Genomic DNA, 20532 nt, shown 5'->3' with positions numbered 1-20532 from the left:
GGGGAAATAGCCCAGAATATTAGGAGAAAAATAAGCAAAATTCACATAATAACAATGGTTATGCTAAGGAACACAAGGGACGGATCCAGAATTTTTCAAACATGGGATGGTGCACAGCAGTTTCAGAATACACACATCATGATATGCTTTAAAATTTAGTAGCAAAACGAGGAATGTGGTCCCCTGTCCCTTACTGGATCCTTGCCTGAACACAACTCCATTAAGTGTAAAAAAGTGAAATAATAAATATTAATACTGAGGGGGAGAATGATGTAGTAACACGCAAACTGAGCTACATTAATAATGTATATCATGTTTTAATTTTAAGCTGCAAGTTTATTTTAAATTTTAATGCCATCATGGAAGAAAGCATTGCCCCTGAATGGGCTACAGTAAACAGTACACTATATTGAAAGAAAATGGAACATTAATTGCTCTTGTTTCAATTTTAATCATTACTGTATCATAATAAAAGCTAGTTTTTGAAACTAGTAAAAACTATTGGTGTTTATGTACTGACTATAGTATATCTGTACAGTTATTTCTGGAAAAAAAAACCCCAACATTTTTCCCCCAAATGATTATATTATGATATTATCTTTTTAAACATTATACATCTGATAGAAAACACCCAATACAATGAATACACACACCAGGTGAGTACAATAACACCAGGTGAGTACAGTTCCATGAGAATGCAATAGTACCCTCATGTGGTAAGAAAAGTTATAAATATGCACGACGGATTCAGTATGTGACTGGCAAGAGTCAATCATACTGACAGCCTTAATTATGATAGGGAGGTAGTGTAGTTTTAGTGCCAAGCACATTGTATCAAAGTAAAGAAGGGAGCTGATTTAAGGATGCTTTCAAATATCAAAGGAGCTGCTAAAAACAAGCATCGAGACTGGCCAGCCATTCAGTCTTCCTTCTCCTCCACTTCCACATAGCAGCTTCCAAGTGGGGGCTCTGTAAGAGGAAGTGGTGAATGCAACGGGCTCCGACGTCCACATGTCTGTTGATGCGATGCCCAATCCTTGCGCTGACAAAAGCTACTGCAGTAGCTGACTTGGTGACAACCGGTACATTCACTCATGGCTTCTCGACCACAGTTTACGCATGTCTGAAATTGAGATTAGAAAGTTAGAATTTCATCTTTTTTTAAAAGTTTTTATTAGGATACTAAAAAAGCAGGGTAAGCCAGATTTAAATAGTGTTTCCAATAAAAAGTTCACTTAAAAGTCATATGTCTGTAAACAAACGGCAAAAGATTTACATTACAAATTAGAACATTGGTATGAAAGAAATATCAAAAGTACTTTAACATAGAACATACACATAACAGAAAGCAATATTCTAGATCACCATCATATTTACATGGATTCTACAAAAAACTAATGAATTTAAAGGTAAATTGATGTAAAGAAATCACATAATAAATATATAATTCACCACCATCACATACAATACAACACTTTGTTTTTCTCTTTTGTGGTACAACACTTTATTTATTGTTATTGTTACTATCAATTACCGTACTCATTCCAAAGCACATGATTTTATTTATTTTGATGTGTCTTGATGTTTTGTTTTGTTTTTTTTATATACTCTCCATTTTTGGAGGCAATCTATTGAAATTGAAATTATAAATATGATGTATGAGATGGTGCACAATCATATAACTTTATATAATTCCCCATCACATACAACACTATAAATATGATGTATGTGATGGTGCACAATCATATAACTTTATATAATTCCCCATCACATACAACACTATAAATATGATGCTTGTGATGGTGCGGAATTATATACCTTTATATTATTCCCCCCACCACCACCACATCATATTTATACAAAGTTAATGGTGGTGACAATTCGCATAAAAACAATTCCTTTCTTTATACAGTCAACCCTATTTAAAATTCCAACAATTGGAGCTGAGATGACAGGAATTTTTCTGCCGACTAAAACGACTCCAGTCCCTAAGTCTCATGGTCAGTCTAGCATTATTGTTTACATCCTATTAAATAACTGTACATCCTCTTGTGTGTGGAGTTTATAGCAATCATAATCCAAAAAGAGCTCTTCCTAGGAATGTAAACATAAAAGTTTTTTTTTTTTTTCCTGAAAGTTAGCAATACTTAAATGATTTTTAAGTGTTTAAAATTTAGCATTGTGCATTTGTTATTGAAAGCAATTAGAGTAATATCCTGTCTATAATTATATTTGTCATAGGTCTCTTAATCTTCGCTTACATGTACTCAAGCCTGTAGACACCTAGCCTTTTTTCCCTTAATGCTGTATTTGAAAAGTGAGTGCTTAATGGAATGGGGTTAAGGATAAATTGGAAGCATAATTCTATAACATCAAATATTAATGATTTATTTATGACCTATCTACATTTTTACTACATTATTATATATATATTATATATATTGCTACTGTTGAGGGATGTGGCTACAGTTTCACATGGGTAGGGCAATACTCATAATTAAATTTCTTCATAAAAAACTATTAATATCATGAATACAAAAAATTATTAAATATTAAAATAAATATTTAATATTTAATATTTATTTTTTATATTTAAATACTTAATTATTAATATTAAATCATATAATATAGGTCAACATCTGTTTTAATTTTGAATACAAATTATTATTATTATTATTATTATTATTATTAATTATTATTATTATTTTTCATCACTACCAGACGGTAGCTCTATGGTTGTACATTTTCAATGACCCAGGATACATAACCCCATGGATTAAGTAGCATAAATTATACATCTACTCAAACATTGATACTGTAACATCCTTATAAGGAGTTGGTGCTGTCTTGGAATCTGTCATTGAAACACACTATTCAGATCGACTATCAACAGAGTAATCGACCATGTGTGGGGGTGGAAATATTTCTGTAGCATATTCTGAACTGAAAAAGTAGGCTGGTGATTTATGCTATTCAATTAATTATTGAAGGTCAGTGGGCTTGCATGCTGTGTTTGTGGTACATTGTATGATGTGCTAAAATTGTGTGCTGAAGTGGCTAACTAATTACCATCACATTAGTGTATAACTGTCCACTCTCCCCACCCCCACCCTTTCCAACCAAATGAATAAATGTATGAAGGACGATTCTACAAATAAATTAATATTTAAAATGAACTACTGAATGACTACATTATACAATGCACATGTAAGTGAAGGATTGGGTGAATTAATAAATGAATGAGTGGATAAGTAAATGAAGGTAAACATACCTTAATGAGCTGAGCAGACTTGGCTTCAGCAACTGCTACAATCTTGTCAGCCCTAGCCTGTGCCAACGCCTGTGAGACTGCATTGTCTTTCTCTGCCCTTGCTTCCATCAGCGCCCTTGATAGTTGCATCTGACTATCAATTTTTACTTGTAATATTGCCTGTGGATTGGTAAAAAAACATAATGGCAATGTTCACATACAATACTGTATACCTCCAAATTTGAGCACCAACTACATCTAAATCTTTTCACACAAAGCTAACCCTCTAATTTGAGACAAAATGCCAAGACTATCCCTTCAATTTATATATATGCATACTGCTATGACAATGATAAAGGCAATAAAACATAAGTCACAATAACCATAGCGATCTTTTATATATATTATATATCACATTACTGGAATAATGACAACTTACTGAAACTGATAATCCAATTTAGACTATCTATATTTTAAAAGAAAGAAACAAATCGACAATAACATTTAGATAGCACGATAGAAGTGCATTTTTACTAAATTCATCCTTTGTATAGCAGAAATTGGTCTTGTATTACAAAAGGGCCCATTCTGGATGGGAAAGAACTCTGTATAACATTCAGAAAGTACCTGTTGCTTATGTGCCTCATGTATCCATTGTGCTGTGTTTGAGAAATAAAATTATAATTAGTCAGTGGGAAGGGTTACCTCTTTCTTTTCTGCTTCAAATTGTAATTTAGCATGTGCAAGACTTGATTCCTTGCTTGCCATACATTCTGTCTTCATTTGTCCTACCATGTTCTTCAGTTGTTGTGCTTGATGGAAAAGACTATTAGCCATCTACAGTACAGGAAATGAAGATACAAAAACACAAAAATATAATTTATAATAAGTCTGTGTTTGGTTTGATGTGCTGCTGCGGCTTCTAAATTTACTCATATAGACAGGACATGACATTATCGCGCCAAAATAATCAGAGATTCCAACTTAGACCAAAATGCAGGTGTGAGCCCTGCTTTGAAAACTAGTTCGTCAATTCTTTCTGTAATGCCTTGCCGACTCAAGAACAGAAAATATGCAGTTTTTGCATCAATTTCTGGAATGGTTGATTGTATGTGTGAATCACAGTCTCACACTATCTCAAATAATAGCTAAAACACATCTAAATCTAAAGTTTTTTCCTCGGATTTCTTCAGGTCCACTGGCCCTCCTGAGGGGCACTAATCTTAACCTATTGGTACAGCGTCTCTGCCTGCTGTATTTCATTTCAGTTTGCCTAGTTTATTGGACAAAATTTACTTATTTTAATCGGAGGGTAAAGACCAATGATGTATTATGCACCTTAATTAAATATTGGACGATTGAATGACTGTAATAACCCTGCCTCCATAAAGCACACCAAGATCAAGAACACATCTGATAATGGGATCATCTTGTTTTGTTTTGGCTTAAAAAGTTCATCATGAATTGATACTGCCACACAAGGGCTTAGCCAGCAAGCCATCCAGCCGTCTTTTGGACGGCCAACAATTATTGGACTGCTTGGCCTAGCCTAGTTGGGCCTAGTGTAGTCTACCTTAGCAAATTCTTTGCATTCTTCAAATCTATCAAATGTTGCATTAAACTAAAGCATATTTTGGACAGCTTATTTCTTTTTTTCTGTATAAACTCCTGCTGCCACTCTAGCAGTAAAAAGCAAGCTTACAATTTCAACTAAAAAAACCCTAATGGATAAAATATTACAAATGAGGTTGAGAGATGCATGCTACTGCAGCTTATACTAACATCATTAAGTTTGAATGTATTGCGTTGTGATTCAACAGAGGTAACAAGGAATCAATGCTCTAAACATGGAATCAAATTTTATGCAGCAAAGTCTGGTAAAACATCAACCTCAAGGCATTTTGTAATAGATTTATCATAATATATTACCATTACGTGATGTTGTTACCAAGTGTCTGTTCACACTAAACACCCAATGGTTAGCAATATGGTATTATCCAGGTAAATAGGGAGGGGGTAATAAGGAAATAAGCGATTTCACTATAAAAGTCCTACAAATAGGAATATTGTGCATGATTTGAAAATAGGTACGGAAAAAACTAGCATGTACAGTTTTACCTAAAAAGGCCTGTACTGTATGTCAATATTATTGCCAATTTTAGGATAATAAATTACAGCACAGTACAGTAATGTAAGTCAATGCTGCAGTGATTAAGCTAACAGTTTGAAATACAGACGGTAATGCTGGATATCACTCATCCATAATTTATATCAATCAAGTCGTTGCATTTGGGCCATGCATTTAATATCTAGCTCCTATGATTGCTGTGCTGCCTAGCACAGTAGGCCACCTCCTGTAATCATCTACACACAAGATTGATGTTATGTCTAACCACAACATACAGTCCTCAGCCATTAGTCAAATCAATTATTAGTAAAGGGAAAAGGATATAAAACGAAAAGGATATAAAAAGAGAGATGTGTATCTGAACAAAATAATATTCATACTCTTACAGTTTGTGTACCTCATAGATAAGCACATAATCCAAGATTATTCTTTATATCTGATCTAAATATCATTAATAATCTACTGTTTCAGTCAATAATTATTTTAAAATTTAATTCTACTAATACCTTTAAAAAGGCAATTTCAATTGTTGCTCCTCTACATTTATAGATAGTTAACATAAAAGGGATTATGGGCCAACATGATAAAGATCCAACTACTAGTCTACTACCCACACACATCAATATAAGGTGATCCCTTAATCTTCATATCACATAAATCTCATCCCAGCCTTATCCGCACCATGCAATTAATTAATAAAAGACACAAGATACAAAGACTCGCAAGAAATATTAGTTCAAAATGTTTGTTACCATTAGTGATTCAATAATTTATCAATATCTCCTTAAAAGTAAAAACACTAATGCCAGCAATTAAATCATCCATATTAAAAACTGTAGCATCATTGAACTTTATTTAAAAACTGCAATTTCAAAATATCATTTCAATCTCACATAGGGTACAAAACATAACACTTGGTTGGAGGTTCACAAGATCTACAAGAATGGAAATATACAGTAGACTCTTTATTGTGCACTGTATGTAATAATCAACATCTTTGTCAAGAACATACTTTTTATTCATCCAACTCCAAATCTATTAATAATAATCAACGAAGACAGGTCCTAATCAATGCACCCCTAATAAACACTAAATGAACCAAAAGGTTCTGCATCCTAAACAATGGAACTTAAAGCTAAGCTCAATTCCTTACCAGAAAAAGCTAGACACACACTCAGTTCCTATTCAACAAAATAAAGCCTAGCATAAGCAACACAACCCAAGAGGCCTCAATCAATAACAATAAACATAGTTCAATTTCACAATGTTTCAACACTTATTTTAGTATTTGCTCCAATAGTCTCTCTCAGCACACAATTTACATAGAATCCATTGTATCACATATTACAGGTATATAGCATTCCTTCAAACTACTGTGTTAGTTTAAAAATAAAGAAAAAGACTTAACAAGCCAAAAGGAATTCATCCGATTATTAGAATTTCATGGTCTATTCAGCCCAATTTTAAACTTGGTACCATTTTTTCAATAACATTACTGTATGTACTGTAGTCTCCCTCTTCCCATGATCACTATGCATTGAACAGACGGTCAGATAAAAAACATCACAGCTATAATGGAAGCCATGGAAGTAGGTATGTGCATGCCAAGTTAGTAATAAGAAAATAATTTATGTGTACACTTAGAAGCAAAAACGATCTTTTAAATGTGCCGTCTGAGCAGAATCTGAGGAAATGTATTAAAATGGTCCGAGGAAAAACTTCCCAATTACATGTCTGAGAACCAGTCTTCAAAAACATAATGTTTCCAACTGAGACACCATTCTCTAAAGAGCAAATGTACTACATGTGCCCTGTTATAGTGAAATTGAATTGTATTTAGCTCTGAAATGGTTTCCTGATTTTAATTGTATACTTAAGACTTGGTTTAACAGCAGATTGAATGAAATAACTGAAATATTATATATTTCTAATTGTTAAACATTCAAATTATAATACTGGTATGCTTTTAGTTTAAAAAATGAAAATAATATTTTAAAAATGGGTTTTTTTTAATATTAAAAACATTTATGTGAAGCCAAGTGTTGAGGATCACAATTCACAATAGTGATTAGGTTTGTTTTTGAGATATTGTCAAACCACCCAGTGGATTTTATTGTGCCGTCTCGTTTTGACAATAAAAAAGAAACTCATCAAATAATTAAAAAAAAGAAAAACCTCAAATATTATCATACAAAGTTGAAGTTCTCATATACAGTAAAAGAAATAAATTATCAACTTATTAATACTGCAAGTCACAGATCAAAAAAAAATAATTACCTCTTTTTTTAACCTAGGATGAGCTTTCTAGGATGCTTAAAAATCATTCAAAAGTGGGTTATCTTGTATAAATTATATAATTTTACTAATTATTACTGTAGTTGCTCATGTGTAATTAGTCTACCTAATGTAAAATTCCATCCATACTTTATGTTCAATTTCATGCACCAAGGATTCCCCAAGCAAAAGCCTACAGTACCCTATGATGTGGAATAGTTGAAGTGACCTTTAGAAATGTTTTCAGAAATTACAATCAAATATTGCTTTGAATTTCGCATGCAGTGTTTAAAAACTGCCTCTTGCTTGGCAATCCCTATAAAGCACACCGCCCAAAATTGACCCAATTTAAAGTTTAAGAGGATGGGCACAAGAGGAACTATTGTTTTAATGACTAATAAAGCCCACATACAACAGGTAAATTTGTACAAATCAAAAAATGTTAATCCCAACCTCTTCAAGATGTATCCAGTGTTGATCTGGCTGTAGTACAACAAGGGTCTTTGGTGGTGATGGTGGGTACACATGAACAACAGGTGTCAGTAGTGGGGTGTCTAAACCATTGTTGCTTTCTAAACTAAATGAACGCATGCTTTCTGCAGCTAAAAGAACAAGACACATAAACATGTAAGATATTTGTACAGAGCTTGGATACACCTAAAGCTGGTCTTGCAAGTTAGATATTATCTTTAAAGTTTTTCATGATTTGGTAAAAATTTTACTTTGTTCTAACCGATTTACAATAACTATTGAAATATAAAAATTTAGTGTGGATGTGGGTATTTGAAAAATACTGCATGTTAAAGTGTCAACTGTTATTTGGAATGAGATCCAACTTGAAAGAGTAATTATGATTGTTAGTATTCATTGGGATCAGCATTGCACACAGAATTCAATCTACTTCATCGATGTGAAAATCCCACTAATGCTCTGCCTCTGGTTCTACGTGTTACTGCTCGGTCTTTAGCAACACCAACATTTTATTAACAACACAAGCAGTCTTGTTTCTACTTGTCTAAATAACAACAGTAGCATTAGACTAAGACGCCGCCCTGTTCCTACTGTACTTCCTCTTATAAATTACTGTATATGACATTGGTCTTTCAATTATTGTTCCTAACATAGAAACAACAATCATAAATATATAAGGAAAATTTACATATTTGGAACAATCATTAAAGCAGTAAATTTTTATTTAGGAGCCTTGTCTGGAACGGCGGTGGTAAATACAGTCAATGAAAGGTTAGTATCCTACATCACACAGGCATGTCCCGTTTGGACAAAAAAAAAAATCCACTCCAGCATGACTTTTACATGCATAAAAATGGGCATAATTATTAAACCATTATTGTGGTTCTATAGCTTTCAAATTTTATGTGAAAAAAAGCTGTTGTATGCCCATATAGTCATAATGTGCCTATACTGTATATGGTCATGATGCCATCATGACTGCATTTACATATAGGCATGTCACGTGGTTTTTAAAAAAAAATAAAATTTGATAGTCTGGACAGGGTTTTAAAATCTGCTCAGAGATAAAGGCATGAGGATTTATAAAGAGGTATTATAATCATACCGCTTACCATCTTTCAATTTTGGTCTTGGTTTCTTGGTTGCTGTAGGTGTAGATGGGGTCTCAAGTTCATCTCTTTTCTTTCTTTTGTAAGGCACAAAATATCGAACTGGACCAGTCTGCAATAAAGAACATGAACTAGATAAGGTCAAAAATTAAATTTATGTGACAGTACTGGTGATCACAAGAATGACTATTTATGACAAAAAAAAGATGACAATGATAATGATGATGATGCCTGATGATGATAAGATGATAGAGATTAATTCAATACAATCTGTAGAGGAGTTAGGCCTAGCAGAGGCCTACTGCTGTAGCCAATGTGGCTTTAGATGCTAATGGGGGATATCCTGCAATCTGATTTATTAATATAAGGTACAGTAATGTGTAATGTTATTTATAAATAATATTCATTAAAGATTGTTATCTTAATTTAAAGTTCAAATATTTCCCTCAATCTCAAATATAAACCAATTTTAAAAGACACAATGTTATGATAGTTAACTGGTTACAAAATTCCAGACTTCAAAATATGAAAAATATAAATATCCAACTGACAATCCCAATACTTTCCGTTTATATATTTTATTTTTATTCCAACAATAGCATCAAGTATAAACAATGATGAAAATTACGAAATAATCAAATCAAAATTTTATTTTATTTAAAAAAAAAAAAAATTATTTTAGCATAGCAAAGAACATTTTTTAAACTAGTTCACCTGAATAATATTGATGACAATGATGATAATTTATGATTAATAATATAATGTTAATGAAATTGAATGATATTATCTGTATTGCAAGGTTACATAATTACTAATAGAAAACATGACATAGGTAATTAATGATTATGAATTAGATGATAAATAACATTTTATTAGACATAAAAGTGAACATATTAAAATTTCAAAATATTGAACTTAAATAAAATGTAAGGAAACATACTGTAGGATGGGCCACAAAATAGACAAGAAAGCATATCCCATGATGCTCTCTGATGGAAGACTTACCAACAGGCTCAAGCAATGTGCATTAAAATATGATTTGACAGTGAACTGTACATGAGGTATAAGCTATACAATAGTAATATTATAAACATGCATTACATTCTTCTGTTAGCCTCTCCTTCGGTATGACAGGCACTTGGAAAAAGTGGTGAAACCAGTTCAAATTACGACCTTTTTACTATGTTAAGTATATGAAATATATTACAGTATATGCGTTCCCCATGTGTAAATTTATTCATATACTGTTGGCCATTCATTTATGGTCTCCAATATGCTGATGGACTTAAATACTTAAAAGCTAGGCTTGGGATTTGAAAGAGAGACAGGCACCCATGAAGATAAACCTTTATGTGCAGTTTGAACAAACTGCAAGTAATTCTACATAGTTTTGCCTAGGCCTAATTATTCTTTGTCTCTTATTATTTCTCCGTTTCTACCATATTTCAGTAAAATGACTGTAAGCTGTCCTGTAATTACTTTTTGAACTTGTTCAATTAATAAAATCTTCATCAAATATGACAGTTCTTTTAAACAAAAAACAATTATAAAAATCCTATTTAGTAGCACCATATTTTACTTGAAAAATTCTCAACATAAAATGGGTACTGTACAACATATAAGGGGAAAAACCAGATAATTTCAGGAGTCCTTAATGCATTTCTGCTAGCTTCCCAAGGGATCATCATGTACAGCATTAACCAGGCTGGTATTAACTATGGAGCCCTGTGTTAAAATTTATTCTTCTAGACATGAACGTCCTTTAAAAAAAATTATTATTATACAAAAACAATAATACTGGGGGAAAAAAAACCACCAATAATGACATGAGCAACAATGCTTGATGTTTGGCATCTAACCCTTCCATATCTAAAAGTTAACACAGTTAACCACAGTATCATACTTAAATGCATCCACCCTTGCTACCAAGGGAGTACTGGTACAGTATCAGCTATTGATACAGTACTTCATGAATATTTAGCACAGCACAAACACATATCAATCTAAAATGTTACTGGGTGCAGAATAAAACTAGTAAAATAACATTGCGCAAGAGGAAAAATACAACTGGAAGATTCAATGCCTGATTTTATAGTTGAAAGTGTAAACTACAACCACTGTGCTCCCTGCCAAGCACTATGTCTTGTTTTTAGGTAGTAATCCCAATACTAATAAATTATTTTAAACAGTTAATAATTAAAATAAAATATTAGTGCAATTTGTTTTTTCTTTGAATGTCAAAAATAAAATTTTAATAGAAAATACTTAGCTGAAATGGGATGGTACTGAAACATAACATTTGGATGAATTTTTGATGATAGATGATGTCTGACATGAATCTGCTTACGATTTAAAAACAGATTTATATTCTGTCTGGAATGCCTCATTAATACGCCTCCAAGAACTTAGTCTACAATTAGACATTCCTGATACTATATCAGAGTTTAACTTGTTTCACAAATATGCAGAGGTAAAGTAATGTCTTATTCAGTAAATTTTGAATTGAAATAGCAAATCTTGACCAAAGACTTCCATGTTAAAACAGAGACTACATTATGTACCAACATTAATAACATGTTGGCAGGATACGCCTCCAAGAACTTAGTCTACAATTAGACATTCCTGATACTGTATATCAGAGTTTAACTTGTTTCACAAATATGCAGAGGTAAAGTAATGTCTTATTCAGTAAATTTTGAATTGAAATAGCAAATCTTGACCAAAGACTTCCATGTTAAAACAGAGACTACATTATGTACCAACATTAATAACATGTTGGCAGGCGTCAGATGCTTGTAATTAGACAATGGCTGGCTAGTGAAAAGAGTGCTTGCTACTGGGGAAAGCAATAGGAAACCACCCCAGTAATTTGGCAAGGAAGTTCACAGGAAAGCCAAAGGCAGATCATTATCACATACAGTGTACCAACGCATCAATTCTGAACAGCTTCACTATTGGTTCAAGGATCACTTTTGCCAAGAGCATATTTAATGAATATTAATGCATTATAATAATTATTATCATCATTTTCCATTATTACACCAACATGAAAGTAAATCCCTAGGTTAATAGAACTAGTGAAAACTCTAAGGAAATTATTAATTAAATACATTGGAAAAAACACTCATTGGAATTCGGTATTTAATCATCCTGAGGTATACAGTACATACTACTTTACTTGGTACATCAGCTTCAGAAAGTATACATACAATTATACAGCTGAATTGATATTGCAAGATTTAAAGGGACCACATTAAAATATTCATATAACAGAGTAATAAATGTGATATGTCAAGGTACAGTACCGGCCAGTTGTATTGCAAAAATCCCAACGCGTTTTACCCGTTGTCGTTGCGTTGCGTTTGCGTTGAGTTGCGTTGCGTTGAAATGAACGTTGAGAGTACATTGGTGAAAACTCTAAGGAAATTATTAATTAAATACATTGGAAAAAACACTCATTGGAATTCGGTATTTAATCATCCTGAGGTATACAGTACATACTACTTTACTTGGTACATCAGCTTCAGAAAGTATACATACAATTATACAACTGAATTGATATTGCAAGATTTAAAGGGACCACATTAAAATATTCATATAACAGAGTAATAAATGTGATATGTCAAGGTAGAAAGAATCAGGCTGTTTATTAAGTAAATATGGTAAATAGCATTAGAGACTAAAGATGAAAAATATTAAGACATGCTGGTTTGGATCAAAACCAAAGATTAAATTAAGGTTTAAAGGAAAATCTAGTGTATGCAATAAATACATTAAGTAATTTTAAAATTGATCATAAGCAACAGAAAACAAAGTTGATGTCTCATGCACAATCACAATATTTAAAATAATTTTACTACTTTTATTATAACTTAAAGTATTATGCAATGTACTATACTTATGAATACTGTAGCAAATCATTTGGAAGATTGAACAAAATATCTTTCCATTGAATTTCTCAAAACCCAAAAGCTTACCCAAGGGTGTGCAAGGAAAGATTAAAAGAGGCTTTTCAATAGGATGCTATTAATTACTTGAAAAATGTACCAAATGCTTATGTATCTAAATCAAATATTAATGGATTAATTTATAAGGATAGTTATGAATACACACAGAGCATCACAGAATCAGGAATACTAAGCCTATGAGAATGTTCTGTGATTACATCAGTCTATTACTACACTACATAAAGCAGTACAAGTACAATGTGAACAGGATACACTTTTACTTAAATCAATTAGCTATTGTTGAGTTTCGTAGAATTTCTTTTCAAATCATCCAATGAAAGTTTAGGGGCTTTTTCCATTCATTGCTATTTTTGTGGGTGTACTAACTATAGGTTGAATTAAAAATGACTTGTTCAAAAATGAAGCAACTTTTAGTTTGAATCAAATATTTGGTTTTTCATTCATCTTTGTGAAGGTTTACAAACGAATTTAATGATTTGGACTCAATACGGAAACATACTGTACTGAATTAGCTCATGTACTAATGTGTTAAACGACTATATGAGCAACCTTCATTATCAAACTCTTTATATTTTATTTTGAAATCAGTCCAGTATCCATAATCCTAGGGAGATTCTATATTAGTACCAGAGGTCCATGGTCACTTTGACTTAGGTACCATGGTGGGGTCCAAGGATGGAGCTGTTATGGAGGTCACCAATCAGGGGTTTAGCCAGAAAAAAAAAAGGCCGTCCAAAATATGCTGCAGTTTAATGCAACATTTGATAGATTCGAATAATATAAAGAATTTGCTAAAGGTAGACCAGACCCCACTAGGCTACTGTAGGCCAAGCTGAGTAGGCCAAACAGTCCAAGCCATCACGGAAAAGGGGCCGTCCTAAATAATTGTTGGCCATCCAAAAGACGGCCGGATGATTCGCTGGCTAAGCTCTCGTCACCAACGGAGCTAAAGCGCTCTAGTATGTAAATAGTGAAATTAATCACTATTTAAACTATTTTTAATTATGTAAGGAAAGGGATGGTTTAGTTTATCAGTGAAGTTCACATGAAGGAGGAGGAGGAAGGTCTGCTTAACCACATTTATACCACCTGGTTATCAGTCTGGAAATTTACTTTCCAATCTGTACAGTAAAAGTAGGCAGTTAGCAAATAAATATTATTCATAAAATATTAAGTAAAGAACTTTTTAACATACGATATACAACTCCTTGAAATTATTTATGAATACATTTATAATCCATTAACATCATGCATTAAATCTTTAACACCACATATCAGATCTACCAATCAATATCAGCCAGTGCTGTATGAATATCCCTCATAATAAACTTTTTGATTCTCAGAAATAATATGTCAAATATTTGTGTGCTTGAAACAATGAAAATAAGCTTCAAAATATGTATCAAGTTATCAATTATACCGGTATATACAAATTTGTGTACAACAATGTACATTAAGCCACTGTCAATTTCATTTGTTTACTTTGTTTTAAATTCTAATAAGAGTTAAGGTATGTGCATCCCAAATGATTAGCTCCAGTAGAGTTGAATAGACCAGCCTCTGTAAATATAGGTCAATAAATAACAAATAAAAAAAAAAAACCATCCAGCAAAAAAAGCACTCAGTGCATTTGATCCTTGGCAAAAAATGTTGTCAATTCACTCCACTCATTTTCTCTTCCCACGTGTAATGTGGGTGGTATGATTTGTAAATAGAGCCATTAAATATAAAATTATTACACAGATATAACATTAAATTGGTTGAATAGAAAATAATGTGTGAAAATATAGAGAAATCAGTTGATTTCCTTCATGCCTGTTTGTTTTACTGACGTAAACCCACCTCCAGTGGGTGAGACCACCCCTTAATTATGAGTAGAATTTATTCTTGCTGACGTAAACCCACCTCCAGTGGGTAAGACCACTCCTTAATTAGAAGTATATATTTTTGTTGACGTAAACCCACCTCCAGTGCAAAGCCCACCCTAATGATCAAAGCTTAAAAAGATTTAAAATTTTTTTCCTTTGTGAGGATGAACTAAGTCTATCTATCAATTCTATTTTATTGAGCTGCAAAAAGTCATCATAGACTAATCACAAAACCACAAACAACAGTATACACTGTAATTGCATATCTGCCTACATGTAATAACTGAATGCCAAGCACTACCGTAGTTCCTTGACCACAGCCCATCCCACTTAACATGAAATTGGGCTGACTTTGGGTTCGCTTATACAGTATCTAAGCAACCATTTGTTCATGAAAGAATATTTTCAAATTGCGGAATGTTTAGTCAAAAGAAATATGTTCAATATTTCATGCCAAATTAAAGCCCACCCTTGTTTTTCCCGTGAAAGTATTGTAAAGTCAAAAGTACCCATTCAAATTGTACCTGGGTTTTGCCCAGGCACATGCTGTTAAGTAAAATCATACATAAAGTAGGGGGTGGACTTAACCCAAGGTACAGTACAGTCAGGAAATATCGCTTCGTATCTGCGCGAAACCACTCGTAGCCTGCTCGTAGGTACCGTTTGGAACGTAGCTACGAACCACTACGAAGGTCATTGTTATTTTAATTAGCTTTGCAATGATCGTCGGGCTGATAATCAATGCGTAAACAATATTGAAATATAGTTTACCAGCTTTCAACACGTAATCAATGTTGCAATTTACTAAATAAACAATTTTAGAACTTTATTGTTTTGTTATATCCTACCTTATTATTAAATCGATCATGTTTTAAAACTGTGTTTAGTTCGCTAGCTGGGTGGGTAACCTAGTGGGCATTCAGTATGTTCGAATTTTGATGTAATTTAGGCTTACGTACGGCCTACATTTTCCCCTATAGAGGAGGAGAGCAGACAGTAGTTATACTGGTAAACTTTCCAAGATCGGAGAATTTTGATCTGATAATATTCTTCTGGTAGTAGGAATTTTCTTCTTTTAAATAATACTGATGACAAATCATGTACAAATTATTACGATTTCTACAGATCACGTTGTTTATTGTTTACCGTAATTTGAAGCAGAACAACCTGCAAAGCGATCCAATACTAAATGGAAGTATAGAAATCACTACCTTGCCAAATTAAGGCTAGTCATGCTAGACTGCATTTACTCCGTTTTTTACTCACTGTTGCTCACAGCTTTTCAACATTTGCCATGAGGTTAACCTTTAACACACTTTACTGTGTTCTGATTGGCGCGCACTCTGACGTCTAATGCTGGCTAAGTTTTATTTTCCACTGGGTTTTCCATGTGACATTCGGTAATTTTACAACCAACAGACGTTAATTCTCCTTTATATTTATTATTTATCTTACTAAATCAAGACTACAAAATTATTATTTGATGAACAATCTTTTCACATGTGTGTATTGCCATTGAGGACATCGTTTTTTGACATTTTAAATGAGGTAATATAATTGTAAATGAAAAATAAGGTAGGCCTAGGCTAATTAATTAAAAAAAATAATACAGCAGTACAAACAAGTTCCTGTCGTGGACAGCGAGTGGAAGAGGAGACTCCCATGGATGAAGTCAAGTGTACGTTTTTCTTATTAAAAAACAGTTCCATACTTTAAATTAACGGTCTAAACTCGTGTTTGCCATTCACAAATTATCAAACAATACATTGTTTATTCCAGTAAGATGCAGCAGTCTTTCTGCACATACAAATAAACAACATGCTTTTGCTTCGTAGGTTCGCTTCGCATAGCCTTGCTTAGATTGTTTATATCAGGCTACGAAGCCTGCGCGCAGGTTAGATTGTTTATTTCAGGCTACGATTATCTACGAAGCATGCGCGCAGGTAAAAGTGCAATATTTCATGACTGTACTGTAGGCAAGGAACTATGAACAAAGCATTCTCCTGCCTTCAGGATGACAGGAATCATCAAATTTACTTTTTTAAAGGTAAAAAAGCATTTGAAATTAGTTTCTCGCACGTTAGCAATTAGGCCAGACTTTTTTTATTTCTTGTTTCGCGTACTTATATTTTTAAAGGTCATCGGAGGAGGGCGGAATAAAAATAAAAATAAAAATTTTGTTTTCTTATTTAGCAAAAAGTTTGGCCAAAAACATCCAGACGGCGGAGAATATAAAAATAAAATTGTATTGGTGAATGTAAAATAGTTAGCTTAAATGCTTCAAATTTATATAATTAGGAAGAAATATACATATTATCTTTGGAGATTTCAAGGCAGTGGAGGGCGTAATAAAAATAAAGAAAAACTTTTATTTTTCCCGAAATTTCCACTTTTTCGTGGCAGTGGGTGCGCTAATTGGCCAACAATATAGTTTTATTTTTATTCAAAATCATCAATATTTGCAGTCAGCGGGTTCACTTAACAAGGTACAAGTCTCGCCCTACCTGGATAATTAGGTCCCTGTATCAAAGCAGTTTTCTGTGTTTATCATCATTTAAGATTTTGTATATAATAGCCCTAGATATACTATACAGTACTTCCTTTTTGAAGAGCTTTTAAATGATTTTTTAAAAGATTCAGAAATAACAGAAGAAAAGGCAATAAAACCAAGAGGAAGCCTCAAACTACCTGATAACAGATAAAGATTCACCTGACAATAGTACATTATAGAGGGTGTAAGAGTGTATCAGACCGCCAATAGTAGTAAAAAAGATGAGTGACCCTGGTCAGCTTGGCCATCTAAGAAACATGTTCAGTTTTTTGGTAACTGGTAGGATATGAATGGTTTGGAATGATTGATCTGGTGCTAAATCAGTTGCAGACTAGGAATACTAGAATACTATCGTAGAGGGAAGGAGGTTACACACAGTGCATGTCTGTTTATTGAGTGACCAAGTGCATTAGCACCATGAGCAGCGATACCAGGGCTGTAAGGCACTGTTACAAGCCAAATACATTACAGGTGGAATTATTACATAAAACTTAATGTGGATGAATAAATTGCTGGAAAACATACACAACTGCAAGCATCAGTACTCACCATTGCTTCATCGTCACAGCAAGTGGCACAAGTGCAGGATGCTGCATGTGGGTGTAGCACGCTATCCTCAATTAGACATTGAATTGTTCGTCCACCATAACGAATACTTCTCTTCCAGTCCTTACTATTTCCTCGTCCACACAATTGTTCAAACTCTGAAGGTGTGTACCATGCATCTTTCACTTTGATACATTTCCCCTTTGAACCTGAAATTTGTTAATTCAAATAATTCAGATTGAATTTAGAAAAACTTACTGTCATAAAACACAAAATAATGCAGTCATAATTTTTTTTTTCTTGCTGTAAAAAATAAAACAAGTACTAAAAGACAAATTTCCTTTACATTTTACAATTCACATTAAATTATAATAATCAATACATAAGAATAAATAATTAACAAATAAAACTAAGTTAGAATGGCAGATGTATAATTAATACAACAGAGATTTATGAATTTTCAAAATTTTCCATTCAGAATTTTTCAAAGGCACTTGGTGACCAACGATAAGGTGGCAAGTTACCATATTATCTTTCATGAATGAGTCTTCAGACTTTGTATTATAAAAAGTAAATCAAAAGCCAAAAGAGGAAAAAATCCATTTAGAAAGGACTTGCTTTAACAGAAAAGGTATATCAACCATATTTTGGTTTTGGTGATGAATTGTCATGATCGGATAAGGAACAAAGATAACGGAAAGAAACATAGTTTAGCAGGTTAAATTCATGATTCTTCTAAATATAACATAACATATGTAACTTCTTCTACTCTCTTTGCAAATTTAAGTCATAGCTTACTGTAAGACCTATTTGTTTTCCAGTGGCTATTCACATATGTTGCGCCTTTGATCCTTTTTGGAATCAAAAACAAAAGTTTATTATAATGTGCCAATGGTCAGAAGTATAAATTTGCAATCTCTGAAAAAAACCATACATCTATTAATTTAAATTATAAACCAAATAAATGACCAAATTCAACACAAACTTTAATGAAAGGAAAACACAACTTTTCTCACTTTGTTCAACCTCTCTACTGGTATTCACTGAACTAAATTCTGTTCAATATCCATGCGCATTATAATTATGCCTTACGCACACACAACTACAACTGAATGATATACTGTACCAAAAAAGCCTACACTGCCAAAAATTAAAGTACAGTAGTTTCTCTTGTATACTCCAATTAGGCAAATTTTAGATAGATTTAATGTATCTGCTGCAGAACAAAATAATTTTAATTTACATTGTGGTACCAAAGCATATAATAATCTTAAACTAGGCCTAAGCACTTTTTAAGTAGTTAAGTTAGGCTAAGGCTGGGCCTCCTACAGCAGTAAATATAGTACGTGTCAGTAGCACTCTACTAGGTCTATGTAGGGGCCTAGATAGTAGTAGTACTCTTTCTAACTAGGCATAGGGTAGCCTAAATTAAATAGGACGATACAAGATTAAGAAAAGGAAGAGACCCAGTCATCCAGGGCAGTCTATTTTTTTGAACTGTTGTGATTACGATGGTTTTTTTTTCTTGTCGACACAAATACGAAGACAAGAAACACTAAAATGAGTCGGTAGTCCTGTATTTTACGATATCAATCCACTACTATATGTAGGCCAAAGTAAAATACGAAAGATTCTTGAACTTACCAGACCCTAGCTTAGCCTTGTGCAGCTCGGCACTCTGGTTCCGACAACGGACAGGTAAAACAGCCAGATGGTAAGCGTCATCCCAGTTGTATTTTGTTCGTTTTTCTAGGCCTGGCGATGCAGGCGTACATGGTGTTGCAGGAGTTTTCAAATCAGATGCATCAAATGAACCATCAGTAACAACTGCAATTAACTGTGCAGTACTACTAGCATCCGAGTCCGTAGATAATATAGCAGTAGGAGTCCCAGCGAAAACCTCTTCTGCCGCACCAACTCGCTCATCATGTTCGCTCACAACTGTTGTTGTAAAGGCATTCTGTCCACTCGGCAAGTCTTCGGAAATGCTCTCGGATTCCTCAATGTTTACAGGTACGGAAACTTCTGTCGCCTCCATTTTTTCCTTTTTACAAGAGCCAAAATTTTATGAGTATGTGTAAAGGTGATTGTTCTACGCTTTGATAGGATACTCGGTTGTAAAATTGACTTTATAACGACTTTTATCTATCTTGAAAAGTTTCATATGCTTTGTTCAATCGGCAATGTTCGTCTCCATCGAAAATCCAAGATGGCTTCGTTTTTGCATTCGGAAATGGACATGCGTGGTAACTAAAATTACGTACTCGAAGCAACTATTTATTCGTAGGTAAGTTTTTCTTACCTATATTTAGATAAAATGGATGAGGAAACTGATTTGTGTTTGCTACCTGTCCTCTTTGACGACAT

General features: G+C 33.3%; 1 protein-coding gene across 1 annotated transcript; it reads right to left on the bottom strand.

Annotated features, from left to right (window-relative positions):
• Positions 1 to 431: 431 nt before the first annotated feature.
• Positions 432 to 20403, bottom strand: LOC117114312 (deformed epidermal autoregulatory factor 1 homolog). The gene is made up of 7 exons (XM_033257952.1): positions 19810 to 20403; positions 18169 to 18374; positions 9236 to 9344; positions 8106 to 8254; positions 3956 to 4087; positions 3272 to 3430; positions 432 to 1123 (listed from the first exon to the last, which is right to left on the bottom strand). Exons 1-7 carry the CDS (start codon positions 20201 to 20203, stop codon positions 920 to 922), a joined length of 1353 nt encoding a protein of 450 aa, XP_033113843.1. The 5' UTR covers positions 20204 to 20403; the 3' UTR covers positions 432 to 919.
• Between the last annotated feature and the right edge of the window lie 129 nt (positions 20404 to 20532).

Source organism: Anneissia japonica, unplaced genomic scaffold, assembly GCF_011630105.1.
Source record: "Anneissia japonica isolate Jap-2015-1 unplaced genomic scaffold, ASM1163010v1 scaffold2994_len2133135_cov197, whole genome shotgun sequence".
In the NCBI taxonomy this organism is placed as follows: Eukaryota; Metazoa; Echinodermata; class Crinoidea; order Comatulida; family Comatulidae; genus Anneissia; species Anneissia japonica.
The sequence above is the reverse complement of the archived record's forward strand: the minus strand, read 5'-3'. Positions and strand labels throughout refer to the sequence as shown.

Excerpts from the sequence above, each read along its gene's own strand:
- LOC117114312 (XM_033257952.1), bottom strand. The coding sequence starts at position 20,203 with ATGGAGGCGACAGAAGTTTCCGTACCTGTAAACATTGAGGAATCCGAG. Across the intron at positions 8,255-9,235 it reads AAGACCAAAATTGAAAGATG|CTGCAGAAAGCATGCGTTCA; the intron begins GTAAGCGGTATG and ends TTGTTCTTTTAG. Across the intron at positions 4,088-8,105 it reads ACTGGATACATCTTGAAGAG|ATGGCTAATAGTCTTTTCCA; the intron begins GTTGGGATTAAC and ends CCTGTACTGTAG.